Here is a 23,133-nt window from a genome sequence, read left to right as displayed (position 1 = left end):
GCTCTTGACCTGCATGAGTGCCTGTCAGTCATATCCTTCCTTGCCTTTCCCCCCAAGAGAAGGGCAACCATGTGGCCACACCCCTTCAGCATGAGCACCCTCTCCACCTCTGCCCTCTGCCTTCCCCTCCTCATAGCATACCTTCAGTAGCAGCTCTCTACTGTTAGAGTAGTTGTTTTCAGGAGAGGTGATCTCAGCCAGCTTTTGGAATGTGAGCAAGTCCTTCCTGCAGGAGGGACAGAGTGAAGGTGACAGTTGGGAAGGTGTGGGAGGAAGCCGTTGGACTCCATTTTGAATGGGCAGCAGGCCTCCCACAGAGCAGCACAAGAGTGTCCAAAACCTTTTGCTGAGTGCCCAGACCCTTGGACCATGAGCAGTTTCTTGTTCCTGGCAGAAAGCTATGCTATCCCACTTCCACTAGTCAGTGCTGCTTTCATTTCAACAAGACACAGATGTTTGGCCACCACAGAAAACCTGATAACCATGTGTCTGTGTGTCACTGGATTTACACGAGTCTGTGTGTGTGTATGTGTGTGTGTGTGTGCCTGTATTCAGTGGCTGAGCCTGCCAAGGACTGCCTAAGCTGTGCCAAGGCAGCAAGTGTGCCATTCACATTTCATGGCCTGGACTTTGGGACCCCAGCTTAGGGAAGGTGCTCTCTACCATGCTTACCCTCAGGGCATTTCCTGGTTGAATAGCAACCTACCTGGAGACCAGTTGCCACGACCTGTGCAGATGCCGGTTGGCTCTGCTCTGCAGGGCAGACGTGATGGTGTGCAGTGAGGAAAAGTTCCTCAGGACATAGCAACCCTGGGGAGGAAGATTGTGTGAGCTTTTGCTGGCACTGCCGCCGCTGCTTACCCTGAACAAGAGAGACATGCTTGGAGTGGCAGGGCTTGGAGGGAGCTAGGGCCACCCAGGCAGCTTTTGGGGCCCCACACTACAGGCTGAGGAGCAGGACAGGGGGAAGAGCCAGCCAGGGGTGACCTGGGACTGGCTGGCTCTGCCAAGCATGGGCCTAGCAAGGTGGGACTGTGCTCCACACAGCACCTGAGCACAATTCCAAGAAGCACAGGAAAGAGAGATTGGAAGGGACAGTGAGAGGCCAGAGACCGGACAGCCCGTCCCCTACCTCAGCCACCTGGATACAAAATTCCCGCAGACCGGCCCTGACTGAAGCGCTCATGCTGAGGTCCCCAAGACAGAGGGTTGGAACCAAGGACACGACGTTGTTAAAGTGTATCAAGATGGCCCGGATGCTGGGGGCCAGGTGCAGCTTGCCCCTGTTGTACCTCTGGGACCAGTTGTAGAGCATACACTGGACGGGCTCCGCCTTCTCAAAGAGCTCCTGTGGAGGAAGGCCAGGGTCACCAGGCTCTGTCACACAGAACAGTGCCCACGCCGAGGCCTGGGATCCCTGTCCCCACACAAACGCGCGCACGCTCAGACACACACACACACACACACACACACACACAGAGAAAGACACATGGCTCTGGAGTTCAGAGCAGGAAGTAGGACAGCCCAGCCCCTGGGATTCTCCGGATCTGCTGTGCTGACTGCCCAGCACACCAAGCCCCACAGGGACTCCAAGGGAACTAAGGTGGGAAGGAGACAGCGTGCTTGCCCAAGTGCGCTCAGTCTTCCCAAATGCCTTTCTGACCCCAGAAAAACTTCATTCGCCCAGGCCCAGCCAGCACATGTCTGTGTCCAAAACCACTGGTCTAAGTCCTACCACAAAAACTAGCACCCTTTCCCATCCCTGGCCTTAGCTCCCATCACATTCACTTCAGGTGCCTGCTGAGGGAGAGAGGAGACCACCTGCGCCTGGTACTTTAGGCTGAGCTCTATGCTGCCTGCCTCTCTTTCTGCTCCACGGCTTGATTCCACACAGTTCCTGGCAGGGGAGCAGGGCTCGCCTCTTTAGGGATTGCACTTAACCAAATGGTCCTAGACAGACAGGTGCCAGGTGTGCTGGGGCTGGGGCTGGGGCAAGAATCCTTAGGCTCCAGGGAAAGGAAGCTCGGGCCTGGGCAGCAGAGGGCACAGGAATCCCAACCCCCCACATGCAGCCCAACCCAACCCCTCACCACATCCATCCTGGTGAGCTGTTTCGAAATCACGTCGGGAACTGCAATCAGGGCAGGAGCCACCTCCTGGCCGGGACCAGTCTCTCTGCCCACCACAGGACGGTGGCAAGGTTCTTGGGCAGGAGCTGCTGCCCAATTTAGCTGCGAATGGCCAGAAGCGGAGGGAGCCTGCTCCTTCACCATGGCCAGGCAGTTATGGGACACCTGCTGAGGTCTCCAGGCAGCTGCACTGTCCTGAGCGAGCCCTGGAGCACAGGCATTGCCTGCTGCTGTTGAAAGCAGGCCCAACACCGGAGTCGAGCTTCTCAGGCATTCCCTCTCGTCCCCGGAGGCTGCTGTGTCCTCACGCCTGAGATCTGAAACCATGGTGGAATCTGGCCCCATCCGAGCACTCCATGACGGTGTGTGGGAAATTGGAGCTCCTACAAGGAGGAGCACAATATATAGTGCTGCTCCAACACACAATGCCAGAACTGGTGTTTGCACCAGAGACACCATCGCAGCCAGGGGCAGAGACACGTCCAGCTCTGCACTGGGGGCTGCGTCTCCGACACTGAATCCTGGAGCCGAGATAGATTGTGGCTCTGCGGCAGGCCTGGAGGCTGGAGCTCCATCTACACTGTTCACCTGAGCCCAGGTGGCCGATGGCTCCAAGTCTGCATGACATGCTGTACCTCCGACCACGGCAAGAACCATGGCCGGTACTCCAACCAGAAAGAGCACCACAGCTGGTGCTCCAAGAAGGTAGAACAACAGAACTAGGGTGAGAAGCACCTCCAGTTCTGCACTGGAGTCTGGTTCTTTGAGACTGAGACGAGGAGACAAGGGAAAACTGGGCTCCTTGTCATCGCTACTTTCCATTGCTCCTTGAGCACTGTGCACCAGAGCCAAGCTGGTAGGTGACTCTGATTTGGCACAAGAATTGAGTGCTCTGAAAGCATGGAGCAGCAGCATGAGTACTCCCACAGCTGAGAGCAGCCGATCGGGTCCTCCGGAGAGAAGCAGCGCCAGGGCCAGGATCAGGAACACTGGCAGCTCAGCACTAAAGGTCGGCTGGCTGCAAGAGAGCACGCGAGCCCAGCTGGCACACGGCTCCCTGTTGGCAGCACTCCATGCTGGAGCTCCATCAGCACCGGGGCCCCGAGCCATGGGGGAAGCTGGCTCCGATGGGACACAAGAGCCTACAGCTCTCATGGCACAGAGCAGCAGAGTTAGTACTACTAATCCAGAGAGCAGCCCAGCTGTAGCTCCCAGGACAAAGAGCAACAGAGAGAAGGACAGAAGCAGCTCCAACTCAGGACTGAAGGTTGAAGAACTATCGCCTAGAAGGGGAGCCAAGGTGGATGCTGGCTCTGCCTCAGCGATGGCTTCTGCTGCAGGCTGGGCCCCGAGCACAGGCGACAAGCTGGAGCAGGGCTGCATCTCCCCAGCACCCACTGCTGCTTCTCCTACACTCAACCCAGGAGCCCCGGAGCAGGAGGGCTCGAGCTCAGCACTGGCCGCCGCTGGTCCCTGGCCACTAAGCTCCGAAGCCCCAGTGAGGGATGATGACGTTTCCCCGCGGGCTGCTCCTGCCCCTTCAGGCCGTGGCAGCAGAGCCGGCGTGGCCCGTGGCTCTTCATCCACACATGCTGGTTGGGCTCCCAGAGGCCTGCAAGCTGGATTCAAGGCTGAAGGGGCCTCCGCTTGGGCAGCCGTCGGTGCTCCACCCAGCGTGCTGGGGGCCACCTTCAGACATGGAGCGCAATCCAGCTCAGGAGTCGGGGTCACAGTCACCAGTGGGGCTGCTGCTGGAGCTGCAGGAGGACACAAGATCTTCTCCACGACTGTTTTGCAGCCCAGTCTTTGAGGAGTCCCACAACACCCGCCACCCTGGGGGTTCCCAGCATGGCATCTTCCCCATATCCTAGAGCTCAAGCTGGGCCCATGCTTGTCTTGCTCCTGTCCCAGGGCTCCATTGGGAGCCTGCTCCCTGGGTTGCCCTGAATCATCCACCCACAGCTCTGAAGCAGGCTCCGCACCCATGGACTCGCCCTGGATGGATTCCTGGATCCCCAACTGCGCCAGGAGATGGGAGACACCGCGCTCCACCTCGGAGCCACACATATGGAGCTGCAGATGAACCAAGAGGCGCTGGAGGCACGGATGCTGGGCAGCTTCTAAGAAGTCCTGGGGGCGATGATCCAGCCAGGTGTTTATGAGGCCCGAGATGGCACTGGAGGCACATGGGTGGCAAGCAGAGTCTCAAAAAAGGTCAGCACCTCCCATGGTCTTCTTTACCCCCCTGTGTTGCTCAAAGTCCTGGCAGAGACCAGTATTTGCCAACACGAGCACCTTTGAGCTGTGCCACCAGTGCCAAGCCATCCCAGGCCAGGCCTGCAGACAAGCTGCAAGGAGCGCTGCAAGACCCACAGCTGGAAACAGCTCTGTCCTCTTTTGCAAGTTGCACCACCTACTTGCTCTCTCCCCTGGGCCTCTATACGCTAGACTCCAAAAAGGCTTGCTGTCTTGCCTGGCACACACAGGGTTCTGGCACACCTCCTTTGGAAACTCCTCTGCCTCCTTCCCCAGCAACCCACATGGGCTGTCTACACACTCCACACCTTCTACTTGCTGATGTGCCTCAGGGTGGCCCTGAGGTGTCATCCAGACTCCTAACAGCGTGTCCGGGGACCTGTCCAAGGACACATGTCCCTTGACCTAAGCTGGACCTTAAGGAGAGCTGGGCAAGCCTGGATGACATGGGCTGTGCTGAGGATGGATTCTCATAGGGCTCTGTGCTGAGCCTCAGACTCCACTGGTATTCTATACTAGTACCCAGCTCCTAGAGTCTTCCTCCTCCCACAGATGGAGCCCGCAACCCAAATCTCTGGTGACAAGTACAAGAGCAGAGGGCTCCTCGGTTAGCCAAGCCTCACCCTGCCAAATACACACACACACACACACACACACACACACACACACACACACACACATTTGTCAGCACTGTGGAGGCATGGGCCTTCCCTGGCAATCAAATTCCACTCACTAGCAGAGCTGGTCCCGAGGAATGACCTCCTGGCTGCAGTGGGGAAGGGCAGCCGGCTGTCCTGAGGAGCCCATGGGGGCATCAAAAGTCCTGAACCTGTGGAGGAATTTAAGCATCACTGGCCAGCCCAGGACAGCTGGCACATCCTGCTCTTCTCCCATCTCTTAGCTCATTGCCTGCATCACGGCCCTACTATTCGAGCTACTTGCTATCTCTGCCCTGCATGAGGACAAGCAGCTCCTGCCCTGATCAACTGACGAGTCCAGGTGTCTTGCCTCTGCCCTAGACCTGCCTGCTCTGTCTACATCTAGGTTGACACCCTTCACCCAGCAAGCATCGCTTTCCTTCTTGCTAATGAGAGACACTGCTTTGTGGGAGGCCTCAAACAAACAGTCAAAGGGAAGAGCCCGCAGCCCCACATGGGACAATGGAAGCTGCCAGCCAGGCCCGGCCTCTCCAAGGACTGTCCTGCTCGATTGCCCAGAGAAAGACAACTGCCAGAGAGTGAGTTTCTAGGCACACTCCACCCACCACACTGCATTCCCAAGGCTCCCAGTGCAGCTAAGGAACCCCATCCCATTCCAGTTGGCACTCACCTTTGGAAAAGTAGATCCAGGACCTCCTGGGTGTCTTGCCTCTGGCCTAGACATGCCTGGTCTGTCTACATCTAGGTTGACACCCTTCGCCCAGCAAACATTGCTTTCCTTCTTGCTAATGAGACACACTGCTTTGTGGGAGGCCTCAAACAGAGTCAAAGGGAAGAGCCCGCAGCCCCACATGGGACAATGGAAGCTGCCAGCCAGGCCCGGCCTCTCCAAGGACTTCCCTGCTCGATTCCCCAGAGAAAGACAACTGCCAGAGAGTGAGTTTCTAGGCACACTCATTCCCAAGGCTCCCAGTGCAGCTGAGAAACCCCATCCCATTTCAGTTGGCACTCACCTTTGGAAAAGTAGATCCAGGACCTCCTGGGTGTCCTGAAACATCCTGTAGGTGTCTAAGAAGTTATAGATAAAGATGGAGTCCTGGGTCAACTGGGCAAGCACCAAGCGCTCTACATGCTCCTCCGGTGTGCCTGCCTTGAAGAATTCGGACCCACAGGCCACCTCCATGCCTGGGGCCAAGCCATCTTCATTCTAGAGGGTGACCATGGAGGGACAGGTCAAGTGTGATTGATAATACGACCAGAAGACTCATCACCACTCACTTGACTCAGGTACCTTAAGAGAAAAGAACCCACACAAAAGAAACACACACACACACACACACACACACACACACACACACACACACACACGGCAGGGAGAGCCTATGAGGGAGCCTGGTGAGTCAGCCCAACAGTTTCCCGCCCTTCCCTGCCCCATGTCACCTGTGTTGTCCTCCGGAACAATCTCCGGAGGCGACGGCAGAGGCCAGGGCGCAGCCAGCATGGACAGACACGCGCCAAGCAGCCTCTCCGCCTTTCATTCAGGCCTGAGCCTCGACGAATTTGCCAACAACAACCAAACATTTTTCAATAGTCACGATCCATACAAGTGCACAGTCTGTGGCTTGTATGGACTGTTGGTGCCCGGAAGCACCAGGGCTCTAGATTCTCTGAGCCATTGTGAGGTCATCGCTCCACAGCTCATCAGTTGAGCCTTTCTGACCTCACCTCTGCAGAGGGCCCTCCCTGTTCACGCCTTGGATGGGTCTAGCCCAGACCCCCACTGGCCAGGGTGAGCCCACCTCCAGCTCAGTGTCCCAACCTAGCCCCTGACAGTGGTGTCCACCTTCAGGGAGATCAATCCATGTGGTGTCCTAAGCACACTGTGTCTCCCCACCCAGATGGGACCCTGGAGGTGACATTGTATTTCTCAGAGGCTCCAAAGCCACTTGGCCCTGATCCCTGGGGATCCCATTCCAGCTACTTCTTGCCAGGTCATCAGATGTTGGGGCTCCTAAGTCCCCATCTCACCAAGAACAGGAAATGGCCCACGTTACTCATGCTCTCCCTTGGCAGGGAACAATTTCATGGTGAGCCGGCACACAAAACTAAATGTGTGGTGCTGGGAATATGGCCTAGTGGTAAGGTGTTTGCCCCATATACATGAAGCCCTGGTTTCAATTCCTCAGCACCACATATATAGAAAAAAGCCAGAAGTGGCACTGTGGCTCAAGAGGTCGAATGCTAGCCTTGAGCAAAATGAAGCCAGGGACAGTGCTCAGGCCCTGAGTTCAAGCCCCATGACTGGCAACCAAAACAAAACAAAAACAAGCTGCTTTCACATGAACGGCTTAAAAGAAAATAAGTTTGCTGATCTAACAATTAGATTTAAAAAAAAAAACAAACTAAAGGCGTTGGCTGGGAATATAGCCTAGTGGCAAGAGTGCTTGCCTCGTATACATGAAGCCCTGGGTTCGATTTCTCAGCACCACATATATAGAAAAGGCGAGAAGAAGCGGGTGGATCAAGTTGCAGAGTGCTAACCTTGAGCACAAAGAAGCTTGGGGACTGCTCAGGCCTGAGTTCAAGCCCCAGGACTAGCAAAAAAATCTAAATGCCACTTGAGCAAGCCCTAGGCTTCTGCTGTGCCATCTAGAAAATGCTGCTTGAAATCCTTTGTAGGCATTCTTGGGGATCCTAGGCAGATGGGAATGGCTGAGACTCAGATACCAGGCCCTTGTGCCACAGACCTGCCCGTTTCCTTCCAGGACTCCCAGAATTGAGCCCTGTGGCTCGGCTCTGCATGTGGCCACTGAGCTAGAGGACACACTCACAGGAGCTTCTTGGTGCCCAAGCCCCTAGGGCCCTCCCCTCCACATAGTATGCTCTCCACACCTGACTGCTAAGAAATGGGACGGGGGAATGACCACCAAGTTCCAGGCCAGAGAACTTGGGACTTGGGGTGGCTCTGTCTCTCTTCTTCCTCTCTCCTTCCTGTCTGTCCCACCTCCCATCCCTGATGCCGCCAAGGACTCATCTGAGATAGTGTGGGCTGCTGTTTGGGAGGCCTCAGGGCTAAAGAGCCCCCAGGGCCCATCCACCAGACAGAAAAACAACACAAAATAGAGGCTCAGTTCAACAGGGTACTGCCACTGCCCAGCGTCTGTCTCAATGGAGCCCATAGCCACCTCCTCTTGGAGACCAGAAGCACGAGGCCTGGCTGGAGCCTGCAGGGGTCCTGGATCCCAGGAGGTAGCCCTTGCTCCGTGTGCGTCTGGTTGTCAATGCCGCTTTGGGGAGAGACTGGCTCGGCATGGGCAGTGAGTGCCATTCCCAGGCCCTGAGTCTTGTCTTGTCCACCCTCCTTCAACCTGTCTCCAGCCATCCAGGCCTCCTTCCATACACACAACTCCTTCTGCTCCATTCCCGCTGTGGTTTTCTCGCCTTCCCTGATGTTTTCTTGTCCTATAAGGTAGAGACCCTAAGAGAGATCATAGGGACACCCCTCCTCCCTAGCTCAAGTGTGGGAACGGATGGGTAGCCTCCTGCTTGCACATGCACAGGGAGGGCCTGGTGTGTGGAGATGGCCTCTCACCTGCAGGAAGTCAGAAGACAGCTTACACACCAACAACACCCAAATGTGGGCAAGCTGCCTTTGCACAGTCTGTACACATCTTCACACACAACCCTCCTGGAGTCACACTGACACTCAAGACTGGTATGGCTTTAGGACTAGAGGTCATCCTTCTATTCCAGCACATGGGTGGCAGGCAGACAGAAGGGCCTGCACTTCACACCAGGGACCATCCCTACTCCTCTTCATTCTCTCATGGGCCAGGACACCTGCCAGTTACAGCCTTGTTGACATCCTGTCCTCCCTGCTTTACCTCAGCACCACAAACGCTCATGTGCCATCAGGGCCCTAGAGGAGCCCACACCTAGCCAAGGAAACTGATGCTCTGGGAATCCAGCCTGAGGTGCTGCCGTCTCTGCTGGCTGCAGCGTGTGTGTCCTTGCCCCTAGGTCAGTGAGCTGTCCAGTTCCCATATCTCTGTTCACCAGTGGCCCACAGAGGCACTGTCATGTCTAGCCCCGGGCCAGTGGCAGGTGAGGCTCAGGGAAATCAGGAGGACGCCCTGCTCCTTTCCATCCCCAGTCCACCAGGCACTGAGGCCAGGACAAGGCAGTGCATGTTCTGGATGATGGATCCTGGGTGTGGCTGAGCAGTCACCTTGGCCAACTGCACATTCGCTGCCCGCTCAGGGCGTGGTGATGGATCCATGCCTGATGGTCACCTCTGTGGTGAGAATCACTTTTCAAGGCAAAGGCACGACACACAGTGAGTTCAGGACATGAAACACCCTCATGGGTCATGCTGGCCTTGTTGTTGACAGCACAACTACAAGGCCTGTGACTTGATAGGACCTCCAGAGACAGACAGCTTGAAGCCAGACACTGGAGGCTGATGTCTGCCATCTTAACTACTCAGAAGGCTGTGTGTCAAAGTCAGCCCAGGCAAGGTGCTCTTGACACTCTGAGCTCCAATGAGCCACCCAGAAACCACATTCTGCATAGTGCTTGTAGTGGTAGAGCACTGGCCTTAGGCACATAAACAGAGGAACAGTGCCCAGGCCCTGAGTTCAAGTCCCAGGGCCAGGAGAAGGAAAATGCAACTAGACAGCCGAAGGACAGCTGAGTGTACTGAGTGTGGTCAGCAGTCAGTGCCAGCTGGGATTCTTTGCTTCCAGGTGGCCATCTTCATTGACACTGAAATCCTTTTCTTCTTCCCAAACTACGTAGTGTTCTCTGTGGTGACAGCTCTCACTCCTTGAACTAGACCTTTACAGAACCGGCTCTGTGGTTCCCACCCACTTCTCCTAGAGGAAGCTGCTGAGTATGGCTGGCTCCATTGTGCCCACACCTAGCCAAGGAAACTGATGCTCTGGGAATCCGGACTGAGGTTGCTGCCATCCCTGCTGGCTGCAGCGTGTGTGTCCTTGCCCCTAGGTCAGTGAGATCTCCAGTTCCCCTATCTCTGTTCACCAGTGGTCCACAGAGGCACTGTCATGCCAGGCCAGTGGCAGGTGAGGCTCAGGGAAACCAAGAGGACGCCATGTTCCTTTCCATCCCCAATCCACCAGCACTGAGGCCCTGACAAGGCAGTGAATGTTCTGGCTGATGGGTCCTGGGTATCGCTGAGCAGTCACCTTGGCCAACTGCACATGCACAGCCCGCCCAGGGCGTGGAGATGGCTGCATGCCTGATGGTCACTTCTGTGTGGAGGATCACTTTTCAAGGCAAAGGCAGGACTCACAGTGTGTTCAGGACATGGAACACCCTCATGGGTCATGCTGGCCTCATTGTTGACAGCACGACTACAAGGCCTGTGACTTGACAGGACCTCCAGAAACACAGCTTGAAGCCAGACACCGGAGGCTGATGTCTGTCATCTTAATTACTCAGAAGGTTGTGTGCTCCCTTGTTTTTCTCAGAACTTTGAATCTTAACTTCTCTTCACCCTGTTTCAGCTCCTCCCACACGGTCTGGAAGTCACAAGTAAATTCTATGAAACCTCATACTCTTTATATATAATTTTTTATTAATTGTTATTGTAATGGTGATATACATGGGGTTTGCAGTTACATAATCAGGTAATGACTACATTTCTTTTTCTTTTTTGCTAGCACTGGGACTTGGGATTTGGGGCCCGAGCAAGGTCCTTGGCTTCTTTTTGCTCAAGGCAAGCACTCTGCCACGTGAGCCACAGTGCCACTTCTGGCCATTTTCCATATATGTGGTGCTGGGGAATTGAACCCAGGGCTTCATATATAAGAGGCAAGCACTTCTGCCACTAGGCCATATTCCCAGCCCTGCAGCATTTGTTTAACCTTTGTTCCTCCATTTCCCCTTCCACTCCCAAAGATAGATAAACTTACAAACAAGACAAATGATAAGGAAAACCAAAATAGCAACAAAGGGGAAAAAAAAAAACCCAAACCTCCTGTTTTCCATTTCTTAGAGTTTTGTTGTTTGTTTGTTTTGTTTTTGCCAGGCTGGTCTATATATGTGGTGCTGAGGAATGGAACCTAGGGCTTCATGTATCGAGGCAAGCACTCTTGCCACTAGACCATACTCCCAGACCCTTAGAGTTCATTTTGATAAATATTATTGTATATGCTCTTATGCACACAGGAAAAGAGTTTTTTGATCCCTTCCTAAGAATATCATCCTTTGGCCTCACTTGGTGAATGTCTAGAGATCTGTATAATTTATCACGACCTGGGGAACATTTGGTCTTTTACCATCCAGAGTGTTTTCTTGTAGATTGATAGGCACATTCTAGTCAATGTCACATTCTTGCCTCAGCCACTGCCTCCCTGGAGCACAATCTTGGTTCTCCCTAAACTCAGCCCTCTTTAAGTTGGGCCACTCCCCGGTTTAGGACACCAACACTATCAACCTGCATAGTCCCACGAACATATCAGGAGGGTGCTGACCTGAACCTTTTCCTCATGGTGGTTATTCTGTTAAGGGGCAGGTGATCCAAGGGAGCATTTCCACACCTAAGATTTGACAGATTAGAGTGAGCAGAGATCCAGGTAAGTTCACAACACACACACATTGCTGCTAGAAAGTTCATGGGCCTTAATGGATGCTTACGCATCTATTCAGGCGAGACCTGTGGCCAAAACTCTGCAAAGTGAAGGAGCAGGCCTGCAGGCCTTTGAATTTCGATTGGCATCAGGGGAAAATCAGTTGATCTACTTTAAATCCACTTGCAAAGTGTTTTAGGGCCTACCCCATCGCTCCTACACAGAGAGTGCAGAGAAGTCCAGCTCTATAGAGTCCTACAGCCCATTTCAGTAACACAGTGGCTTTCAGGAAACAAGGGGGTGGGTGATGACAGTAGTAGTGTCTTTTCAGGCCTGAACAAAGACACCTACTCAAAACAGATGCTGCCAGTTGATGAACGGTAGCATCTTCTCATGCTTCAGCATCACACCTCTGGAAGCTCTCCCTTCCTTCCTGTGTGTGTTGATCCTAGAATCATCTAGACAGCTGCAAGCCTGCTGATGGCAGAGGAGAGAGTGGGAGCAAGACACAAGGAGGGGTAAAACCAAACCTTTCCGTGAGGCCCTCTCTGGGAGCTAGGGGAGAAGCAGCAGCACTCCCACTCTGTTAGGACCTTCTCAATGACCTTTCCAGCATCCCAGGTAGCAAACATCCAAAGCCTGCACAGTGGCCAGGCTCTGGCCACTGGTAGTTATGCCCACTTGGTAAGTGAATTTTCATTTTCCAACTGCAAGGCAAGTTCCAGCCGAGGCATCTTACTTTGCAACACAACAAAGGTAAGAGTGCCATTTCACTCTGGGATTTCGGAAAGCTGCCAGAGCTTCAAAGGTTTTCACAGTAGGCTCAGTCTGTGGCTTTGTTGCCTAGGTATGCTGGCAGGATCTCTGCTCTTTTCCCATGGACTGTGTCCAGTGTCCTGCTGAAATTAAGTTGCATTATCAGCAGAGAAGGCTGCTTCCCACAGATCAGGCAGTGTGGGCTAGGCACTTCAACAAGCAATTTGGAGTACATCTAGAGAAATGCCAGGGCAGAGAGAGGACTAAGTGAATTTAATTGATACAGGGCATTAATTGATAATGGCATTTTATACAGATAACAGAAGTGTATACATGACACTGCCAAGCAATGAACTTGCAAGGGAATTGCTTGGATGATGCCATTAAGAATTTATTCCTGCTTGAGGTGGTGGCTCATGCCTATAGTCTTAGCTACTCTTAGGGCCAAGATTAGAAGGACAACCTAGGCATAAAGTTCACAAGGCTCCATTTCAGCCAGTAGTTGACCATGGTAGTACATCTCACTGACGCTGAGGTCAAGAGGACTGCGGTTCCAGGCAGGCATAAGAAAAAACAAATTGTAAGATCCCATCTCAACAGAAAATGTTGGGCATAGTGGCATATTCCTGTCATCCCAGCTACCACAGAAACTGTAAATCGGAGGATCAGATCTAGGCTGGTCTGAGGCAAAAAGGGAGAGCCTATCTCAAAAATGAGGAGGAGGAAGAGAAGGAAGAAGAGAGTAATTTCTATTTCCTGAGCATTACTGAATGCTTCTGAGCAAGGATAGGCACTGGTGCCATTCACCAAACACTGCAGGACAACCCTGCTCGACTTCGCTGGCTGATGGCATGGTGCTCCTGCAAGAGTGCTGGCCATATGACTCCAAGACCCAGTGTGCCCCCGCCAGGTGAACAGGAAGCAGGCAGTGAGGCTCCACCCTCATGTGCTGTTGTGTGACTTAAGGGGAGGTGAAGGGGGTTTCACCTATGCCTTCTGGACCAATTCCAACTCCCCAACCTAGAGAGGGCAGATGCAGGACAGAGGACAGCGAACCCCAGGTCCTGGAGAGCCATTCCTTTAACAGGGGCCCCTATGAATGCTGCCAGCTCTGCAGATCTAGCCAAGGGGTCAAGGAGCAGATGCGAAGCATCTCCTGTTGACAACCTTGTAGTTGCCTGGAGACACAAAGTGCAGTCCCAGGCCTCACAGCAAACGCATCAAACTAACCTTGGCCAGTGGCTCACTGTGCTGGGCCTCCTGGAGCCCTGCGGGGGTCAGGCAGCTTGACAGAAAGGAGAGGTCAGATAGTGAAGGCTGATTTGGGGCTAAACTAAGACCAGTGCAGAATCTTCTAGTCTTGTAGACTGGGGCTCAAGAAGAAGCTGGGTGTTACATGCCAGGGAGGAAGAAGAAGAGGAGGAGGAGAAGGAGAAGGAGGGGGAGGAGAGGGAGGTAGACGATGGCCTTGTGCCTTTGCCTGCAGGTGCAGTTCCTGCTGAGCTCCACTCTGGGGTCAAGTGATGCAGCCTCAGTCTTTAAGACTTTTTGAGTTGTTATGGTTCATATATGAACTGTTCCCCATAAGGCTCAAATGTCCTCTAAAAGGCTTGGCTCCAGCGTCTAATCATAGGGTTTGGGGTGTGGATCATGAGGGCTCTGATCTCATCCATGGATTAACCTAGCGATGGACACATAATCTGACAGCATTATTGGGCGGTGGGAGAAACTAGGAGGTAGGGGTGTGCCCTGATGGGAAAGGCTGGACACGGAAACAGTCAGGAGAATTGTGAACAACCAGGTGTGGATCGAAGAATGGGCAGAAAAGAGGGGGATAACAGATGGGAAGAAGAAGGACACACTTGCACAATGGACCAAGCAGGCTGAGGTCACTGGAGAGAAATGCAATCTCCCCCTGTGACCTTGGCCAGGTCCGCCCGGCTCTGCATGGCAGATCAGAGGGAGCACACCAGCCACAGCCATGGCACTGCTGTCTCCAACAGACCTCATCCTGCAGATGAAGGAGCGCCGGGAACCCAGGCACATCCGCATGGACGACTGCTGCTCTTCTTTCTTGACCGTCCCCGTCTTCAGGTCCAGGATATGGCCTGAAAGAGAGAAGGTCATTACCACCAGCCTCTGCCTGAGATCCGGAGACAGAACTGGGGAGGTGGGAGAAGCCTTCCAAGGCTCCACCGCATGAGGAAAAGAGGGGCTGCACCAATTGTTTGTTTCTTGGCATTCCCAACATTCTTTGGCAGAAAACTTGCAGAGTGATGAAATCCATACAATTCAAAATGTCTTGGGTTTTTTTTCTTTTCTTTTCTTTTTTCCCAGAACAATCTACACTTGCTGGCTCTGCTTTGCCAGATTCCACAGCCTCAAGTCACTCTATTCTGGCTGTCTCTTCCCCGACTCCCTGCAGTGACTGCCAAGGTCGCCAATGACTTCCTCATGGCTAAATCCAAAACACATTTTCCCCCTTTACTTTATCCAACTGCTTTGCTGGAGTTTACACGTCCACACGGATCCCTTCTCAAAACCCTTTGCTACCCTGGGCTTCCTACCCAGCATTCTGTGCTCTTTCTCCACCTGCCAGGTAGGTCACTCTTCAGGGCCTCCATTCTGGACTCTCACTTTTTCTCATTCTGCTCCTCCATCCCTCATGCAGTTGTATTACTTCGGAAGCTTTGGAAATGACACTGGGTGCTGGTGACCCTACATCTGCACGTCCAGAAATACCTTCACTTCCTTTGCTGGTTAAATCTATGACACCAGCAGATGATTGCACCCCAAAGGTGGCTTCACTCACTCCTTCTAGAACATGTCCTAAACACCAGCACAAACATCACCACCAATCTGGAAATCCAAGTCAGAAGCCTACATGTTGTTGCTGAAGTGTTCTCTTTCCCTGCCCCAATTTCTGTCCTCCATCGTGTTCTCATGTCAGTAGAGGAAATGACATCCACCCCTACATGCCCCCCCCCTCCGAGGTGGGAAGATTTTGCATCCACTAGCCTTCTCCCACCCAGCAACTTCTAATGTCTACTTCTTCTAGTATTTAACACCATGACAGACATCTCTTTCATCTTAGGAAGAAATCAAACAGAGCCCTTCATTAACCCTGGAGGTCCTGTTGTCTGTCTCCATCTGTGGCCAGACAACCTTGTTCACACTTGGGGTCTGCACCTCTGCTTCCTTTCTGAGGTCAGCCTGTCTGAGGTCTCTGAGGTCTGCCCTCAGGCACTGCAGCTGCTGTAATCTGTGCTGCAGGGCAAGCTCTGTTGGCTGAGTGTAACACACACTTTTCAGCGCTTTTCCATCTTGTGTCTCATCTTGACCAGTCCCCCCTCTTTGGGACTCCAAGCTGAAAATGACAAGGTGCCCATTTCATTGGACCAAACCTTCAGTGAGCCTCTTCTGAGGTCTCTGCTCTTGTTTGGATTCCTCTCTGCCCCTGGAGAGCCGAGTGTGGGAAAGATTCCCACAGAAATTGAACACTCGGTTCTAAGGGTGTTTACTGGCAGGTGGTAGAACCTTCGTGAGGCTGGGCCTAACAGGAGGACCTGAAGCCCCAGGGCACAGTGAATGGGATCCTGGGACTTTGAGCTCTTCCTTCTTCTGGTTCCTGGCTCCTTTGGTGAGTGGGTGTGCCCTGCCATCTACCACTCCAAGGCCAGTTCACAGGTGTGTTCATTCTTTGACTAAAACATCTGAATGCATGAGCCAAAATATACTTTTCACTTTATCATTCAGTTATATTACTCATAATACTTATCATTAACTCAGGTATTTTGTGAGGATCATGGAAGCTAGCTAGTATATTTTGGCAAAAATTCCTTACCTCAATGCGTTATCACCCTAATCCAACTTCAGCAAGCATTCTATTCCCGAGTCTAACAAGAATTCTCTTCAACCTTGATGTTTCTTAGTAATTTAGAGTTCTTGGGGCTGGGGATATGGCCTAGTGGCAAGAGAGCTTGCCTCCTATACATGAGGCCCTGGGTTCAATTCCACAGCACCACATATACAGAAAACGGCCAGAAGTGGCGCTGTGGCTCAAGTGGCAGAGTGCTAGCCTTGAGCAAAAAGAAGCCAGGGACAGTGCTCAGGCCCTGAGTTCATGGCCCAGGACTGCCCCCCCCCCAAAAAAAAAAGTAATTTAGAGTTTTAAGAAAATTGCTTTCTTGGTGTGGGAGCCTAGTATCTTTCCCCATTACAAAGCTTCCTTGCAGTGCAGGACAGACCCTGATCTGATGGCATGGGTCCCTTGAATGGGGTCTTCCTCACCACGTTTAGCAAGTAGCACATTCCACTTAACATGGCCAGAACTGTCTTAGAAGAGCCCATGTTGGTTCCTGGGTATCTCGCAGACATATTAACTCTACACAGCTCTAGATACAAACTTCCTCTTTCAAGCTTCCACCTCTCCAAGCCCTTGTCTTAGTCATGAGCACCACCATTTGTCAGCTAGAAAGGACCAGTGGAGACCAGGGACTCCAGCATTCTACCACCGAGAACTTTGTGACCCTCACCAAGGTTATCTAACCTCCCTGTGTATCTAACCAGCTTCTCTGTCTGTGAAATGATTTTTCTTAGGTAGTTGTTGTGAGCATTAAATGAGCTAAAAATGCAAACTAACAGAATCCAGGAGGAGCTCCCATGTGTTCTATCAATGCTCATTAAACAAAACAGGAAAAACTCACTCCACTAACTTATCAGTCACCGATATTCCTCCGGGGACCTTTGGCCTAGGTACTTCTTCCATCCCCATTATCTTTAGCTCTGTCCTGGTTGCCATTCTAGATGGACAGCTGTATCAGGCGGTCTTGCCTTCTTCAACTGGCCCTCTGACACCAGAATACTGACAGCACACAAGTGATCCTAGGTGTCTCATATACATGACTCTAGGCACTCAGCCTCTTCTTCTGTGGAGGGTAAGTTCTCGCTTCCAGGGTCATACGAGAAAATACATATGAAAGTGATTTTCACACTGGTAAAGTGAGAGACTGAAGCCAACCGTCACACCACACTCCACTAGTGAGGTCCAAGAAGACACACATCCTGCAGCCTAACACAGAAGTATAAAATCTGGCCTCTGTTCATCTCAATTGCTTCGCTGCTCATTCCATACCTCACCCCAGCTCCGCCCCAGCCACTGTTGGAGCAATCATCTCTCCTCAGTGTGTCACCTCCTTTCTGCCCACCTCCCAGTCCTCCCTTGCTTGGGTTACCTCCTTTCTTTTGCCTAACTCCTACATTTCATGCCAACTTACCCAGGGTGTCATCAGAAATGTTCACTCCAGCACCACTAACGGGTGCTATGCAGTAGGTGTCAGTCTGAGCTCAAAGAACAACCCAGGCTGAGACTACTGTATCCTACTCAGCGAGAGATAACAAAAAGGAAGAATAGAATGGAATAGAATGGAATGGAGATACATGCTATGAACAGGAATAAAACAGAGAAATGTGAGAAAGTCACCTGAGACCTATCCCTCTGAAATAGATAGCCTGGTGAGTCTCTATCTCTGAGATGAGAAAGGCCCTCACAGAAGACCCCTTCCAGGCCTGGGCTCTTCTGCTTTAAATGATGGAAGAAGGTAGAGAAGATATGCAATGCAGTGCAGGCCCCTCCCTACACTGCATCTCATTAGCACATGGTGCTTTCCTGGGCTGGTTCTCCCACTCTGTCCTAGAATAGCTGGCACTCATGGTCTTGGACAGGGCCCACTAGCAGCTGGAGCTGCCCTGATGCATGCAGCCTTCGCTGTACACATGAGCTAGGTCTCAGTAGGATGCAGGTACTCTACCAGCATCAAAATCCCCATCACCAGTGCCACCTCTAAGCAGGATGTGCACAGAATTCAACTCTATAACAAGGCCTGGCGCAATCTAAGGGTTCTACACTGGCCTGGTGGAAGAGGCTCTGAGAGTCTGCTGACTGTGCTGTCAGCAGGTTTGACATCTGTCTGTCTCTTTCACAGGCGGCTTCTTTTATAGCCCTTTTAGTGTAAAGTGTCACTTGCTTTATCATCTATGAAATGGCAAATGGTTTCAGTTGTGTAGTAGGCCAGCAATCAAAGTCTGTCAAATTCCAAAGTGTGCTCTGAAAATAAATCACAGATGCACAGCCCATGAGCAATGGAACATGAGGAAATGAGAGAACACATTTCCATGAGCTGCTGCGGTGACTCAGAGATGGCTGCTTTGGTGCTGTTTCTCCAGTGCACCATGAGGCTTCTCTCCAGCTCCTCTGGAAGGCAAGTGTCCCTGATTTTCATCTAGCATATGTGGGCTTTTTTGTTTTAATTTTTAAAACTATCTTTAAATAGTTATACAAAGGTGCCATTTAACAAGGCAGTTGATGAATACAACACATCTTGACCAGGGTCATGTCCCCTCAACCTATCCCTTCCCTTACTTTTCTTAATTTTGTTGCATATACAAGGAATTTTTGACTGCATTCGGAGCTCCTTCCCCCCTTCATTTGTCTTTCCCTTGCCCCCCCCCACCCCATGCACCCATTGCCCATTTCCTGGTGTCAAATTTGTTGGGCTTTGACCCAGTCTTTCTAAACGATTACTGTATACTATCAGAGCTCTCTGTAGAGTCTATTATGCTTCAGTTAATTCATTTGTAAACCACTTGCATGTGGCCCAATGTGTTTACTTATAGGTTTATAGGTATATTCTATCTACCACAAATGAAGGAAACTGTGCAACCTTTGTTTCTCTGGGTCTGGCTTATTGGACATAATATCATTTTTCCCCCCAGGTCTTTCCATTTCCTTACGAATGGTACAGCAGAAGGTGGGTTTTTTTTTTTTTTTTTTTTTTTGGCCAGTCCAGGGCTTGGACTCAGGGTCTGAGCACTGTCCCTGGCTTCTTTTTGCTCAAGGCTAGCACTCTCCCACTTGAGCCACAGCGCCACTTCTGGCCGTTTTCTGTATATGTAGTGCTGGGGAATCGAACCCAGGGCCTCATGTATACGAGGCAAGCTCTCTCGCCACTAGGCCATATCCCCAGCCCCATCAGTGCAACTTTTAATCTCCAATTAACCATTAAAAAGCTGAAAGTGTGGGGCTGGGGATATAGCCTAGTGGCAAGAGTGCCTGCCTCGGATACACGAGGCCCTAGGTTCGATTCCCCAGCACCACATATACAGAAAACGGCCAGAAGCGGCGCTGTGGCTCAAGTGGCAGAGTGCTAGCCTTGAGCGGGAAGAAGCCAGGGACAGTGCTCAGGCCCTGAGTCCAAGGCCCAGGACTGGCCAAAAAAAAAAAAAAAAAAAAAAAAAAAAAAAAAAAAAAAAAGCTGAAAGTGGAGTTGTGGTTCAAGTGGTAGAGAGTTATCCTTGAGCACAATCGCTCAAGGACAGTGCTGGGGCCCTGAGTTCAAGCCCTAGTATAAGGGCTGAATCTTGGTGGCAAGATCTAGGAGAGAGATAGGCATATCATATTTCAGATTACTGGAGCATTTTAGATTATCAAAACGTTTTATTTATTTATTTATTTATTTATTTTATTTTTTGGCCAGTCCTGAGCCTTGAACTCAGGGCCTGAGCACTGTCCCTGGCTTCTTTTTGCTCAAGGCTAGCACTCTGCCACTTGAGCCACAGCGCCACTTCTGGCCATTTTCTGTATATGTGGTGCTGGGGAATTGAACCCAGGGCCTCATGTATACAAGGCAAGCACTCTTGCCACTAGGCCATATCCCCAGCTCCATCAAAACGTTTTATATAGCTGAAGTTGCATTCTCCCTGGTTCCTCTCTTATTATGCATCCTATTTCTCGCTGGAAGAACCTTTAGACACTTTGGAAGGATGAATTATTTCCATCCTCTCTAAAGCACACCTGGACTGGAGAGAGGCGTGGAGGGAGCGTGTCTCTTCCCGGTTCTGGTGGTTGTGTTCCTCCTACAGTCTGCCTCACAGCAGGGCCACATTGCTAATCTCTGCAAACCAGCCCACCCCTGCCTTGCGGCAATGCCACTTGGACCTCATGTTCACTTTGGGTGGAATTCTCAGCCACCTGGTTGGTGAATTCTGAGACTAGTCATGGTGTAGACATTGTCTCAGGTCAGCTGCAGCCCTGGGCTTCCGGGAAGTGCATCCTGTGGCAGATGCACCTTCTCCACAGTCTGAACCTCAGACTTAGTGCAAAAGGGTTTTGTCTTCCAAGTTCTTGCTCCATTCCTGTCTATGTAACCTCAACCCTATAACCCAATAACTTTCATTATTGTTGTGTTCCTTCGGCTCTTCCTTCGCCACCATTGATGCATCATAAAGCCTTTAAGCTTTCCTATTCAAAACAGTGGCCTGGTTTCTGTCTCTTGCCTGGGTCCTGACACATACCTTCCCTACTGAGCTACTGAGGGAAATAAAGGCTTACATCTTTCAGTTCTCACATCAGTGGCTGGTATGGTTTCCTGCTCTGCCTCTAGACACTACATCTCACATGACTAGGTTTTGCTGTGACCTGAGTCAAGATGAAAGTGAAGCGACTACTGGGAACATAAAGATCACAGTTTCACAACTCAAGGGAGCTCAGTGGGAGGAAATGGAAGACATGCTTTGGATTGATTCTTTTTTTTTTTTTTTTGGCCAGTCCTGGGCCTTGGACTCAGGGCCTGAGCACCATCCCTGGCTTCTTCCCGCTCAAGGCTAGCACTCTGCCACCTGAGCCACAGCGCCCCTTCTGGCCGTTTTCCATATATGTGGTGCTGGGGAATCGAACCCAGAGCTTCATGTGTAGGAGGCAAGCACTCTTGCCACTAGGCCATATTCCCAGCCCCTTTGGATTGATTCTTGAAGCTCCTGAACTAATGATCATATGGCTCACAGACAGGAAGGAGACCTAGGAGGGCCCTTTTCCCATTCAGCATGAGGACTCAAGTTGACAAAGCCAGCCTGTCAAGTTCAGTTGCTGTGGCAGCGTTGTGCAAAGTGACATGTTTTGCTTTCTGGCCCTGGTATCTGCTCCTGGCCAACTAGGGGATGTCCTGCAAGTTTGTGTGGCATGGCTCCACACCCTGTCTGCTCCAGCCAGTCCAGTGGAGAGGCCGGGATCACCTCTGCTACCTCCACAAGCTCTGGGATTTGACTGAAGACAACCAGCCAAGGGCTTGTCTTGCAAGGAGCTGTCACACTTCAGAAATGGTCAGGAAATGCTGTGCCCAGGACCTGCTTTCCGTAGGGGTGCTGAAGAGGGCCAGGGAGCAGCTGATAATCCCACGTGTTGGGTGTCGGCTGCTGTATGGCATTTTAGAATAAGGCTGATGGATGAACCACTCCATGGAAACTTTCAACTTCACAAATGGAAATTTGGATGTTTGAGTCCCGTTTCATGGCCATCTGAGGACAACAGGTTCTGTATAGAAAGGCCCTGGACCCTCATTGCTGTTGGATGTCTCCCAGGGACAGCCCGGAGGAAGTGGACTAGACTCCTCCTGGGAGAATTCAAATGTGTAACGTGTCTACCACAACCTAGGGAGTGGAAGCGGGGCCCTCAGAGCAGCACCAAGGACTCATGAAATCCACAGAGAGTGAGCAGCTGGCAAGGGCTCCTGAGACCTGTGCAGAACCCTTTATGGCCTGAGGCTTTAAGAGCAAAATGGAGAAAGAAGTTCTTAGGTGAGATAGGGTCCCCTTGTAATAAAAACGTAAGAGAACTCTATAGTGCTAGTGACACAATTGGTTGTCCCTATATTCTCTCATTTTTTCTGAAACAAGACTATGGGGTTTTAAAATGAGGGTACCTAAAAGCCCCTGCCAAAGGCCATAAGGGGTTGAAATAGCACTCAGGGAACAGAAATACAGTCCTTGTGCCTGGAGGACGACAAAGACAAAGTCTCTAAGCGTCCAGTGTCTTAGGGGCATCGCAGGCCTCCTCCTGCAATACAGGAGAGGAGAGGTCCCTTGGAGACTTCCAGACCTGGCCCAGCCACTTTCGGAGCCTGGGGTTCAGCTTCTAAATCAGCTTGTTTTTCTGGCTCTCCCAGGAGTTCTTTCCCTTATTCCCCACCTACCAAGCCCTGGAGTCCTGTTGGCAAGGCTGGAGTAAGCACTCCCACTCGGCGAGGAGGTCGCGGGGCTCGACAGAGGGCTGTAGGAAGAGGGGTCTGCTGGGTAAGCATGGCTCGTTCCAATCCCAAAGGGAGACTTCTGTGGACTGGGATGGGATTTGCTACAGGCAGGATAAGCAAAGAGAAGGAAATATCAGTGTCAGACCTCCATACCAACTCCCCAGACAGGCTGTCAACACTTCAGGTTGCCGCTTGTCCAGGCAGGTACAGCAGACAGAAGAAGACTTTGCTGTGGATCGAGGGTGACACTCCCTGCCTCTCCTGGCTGGCTGCACATGGGTTTGGGATCAGCCCAGATATGGGGACCTGGATCTGCAGGGTGGGTGTGGTTGAAATTACTCCCTACTCCATGGCTATAGAATCCTGGGTCCCCTGGATTGAAGCTATGCAGCCTCAGCATGATGAATACCAAGAGCTTTCTCAGCCAATAGATACCCATCCTCCCAGCAGCTAGGAGGAAGCTGGTATATCACGTGGCTGTGTTCTTACAGGCACTCCTGGTTATCAGAGGTAACAAGGGGGCTCCTTCTTTTGGAGTGGCTAAGGGTCTGATCCCTTCTTGTTTGCTTCCCTGGGGCAAGGCTGCAGGGAGAAAGATATGCTGAAATCAGAAATAGTGAAAAGGCAGGGTCCCTGTTCTCACAGTGCCTGAATTACGGTG

General features: G+C 51.8%; 1 protein-coding gene across 1 annotated transcript in view; it reads right to left on the bottom strand.

The window, feature by feature from the left end:
• Positions 1-11,333: 11,333 nt before the first annotated feature.
• LOC125368185 (aryl hydrocarbon receptor nuclear translocator 2-like) overlaps positions 11,334-23,133 on the bottom strand; it is a 67,751-nt gene continuing 55,951 nt past the window's right edge. Inside the window, 4 exon segments of the mRNA XM_048369038.1 lie at positions 11,334-11,604; positions 14,396-14,498; positions 22,416-22,555; positions 22,557-22,573. Coding sequence (XP_048224995.1) covers positions 11,523-11,604; positions 14,396-14,498; positions 22,416-22,555; positions 22,557-22,573 — 342 coding nt within the window. The 3' untranslated portion in view covers positions 11,334-11,522.

Source organism: Perognathus longimembris, chromosome 20, assembly GCF_023159225.1.
Source record: "Perognathus longimembris pacificus isolate PPM17 chromosome 20, ASM2315922v1, whole genome shotgun sequence".
Classification (NCBI taxonomy): Eukaryota; Metazoa; Chordata; class Mammalia; order Rodentia; family Heteromyidae; genus Perognathus; species Perognathus longimembris.
This window is presented reverse-complemented; position numbering and strand designations above follow the sequence as displayed.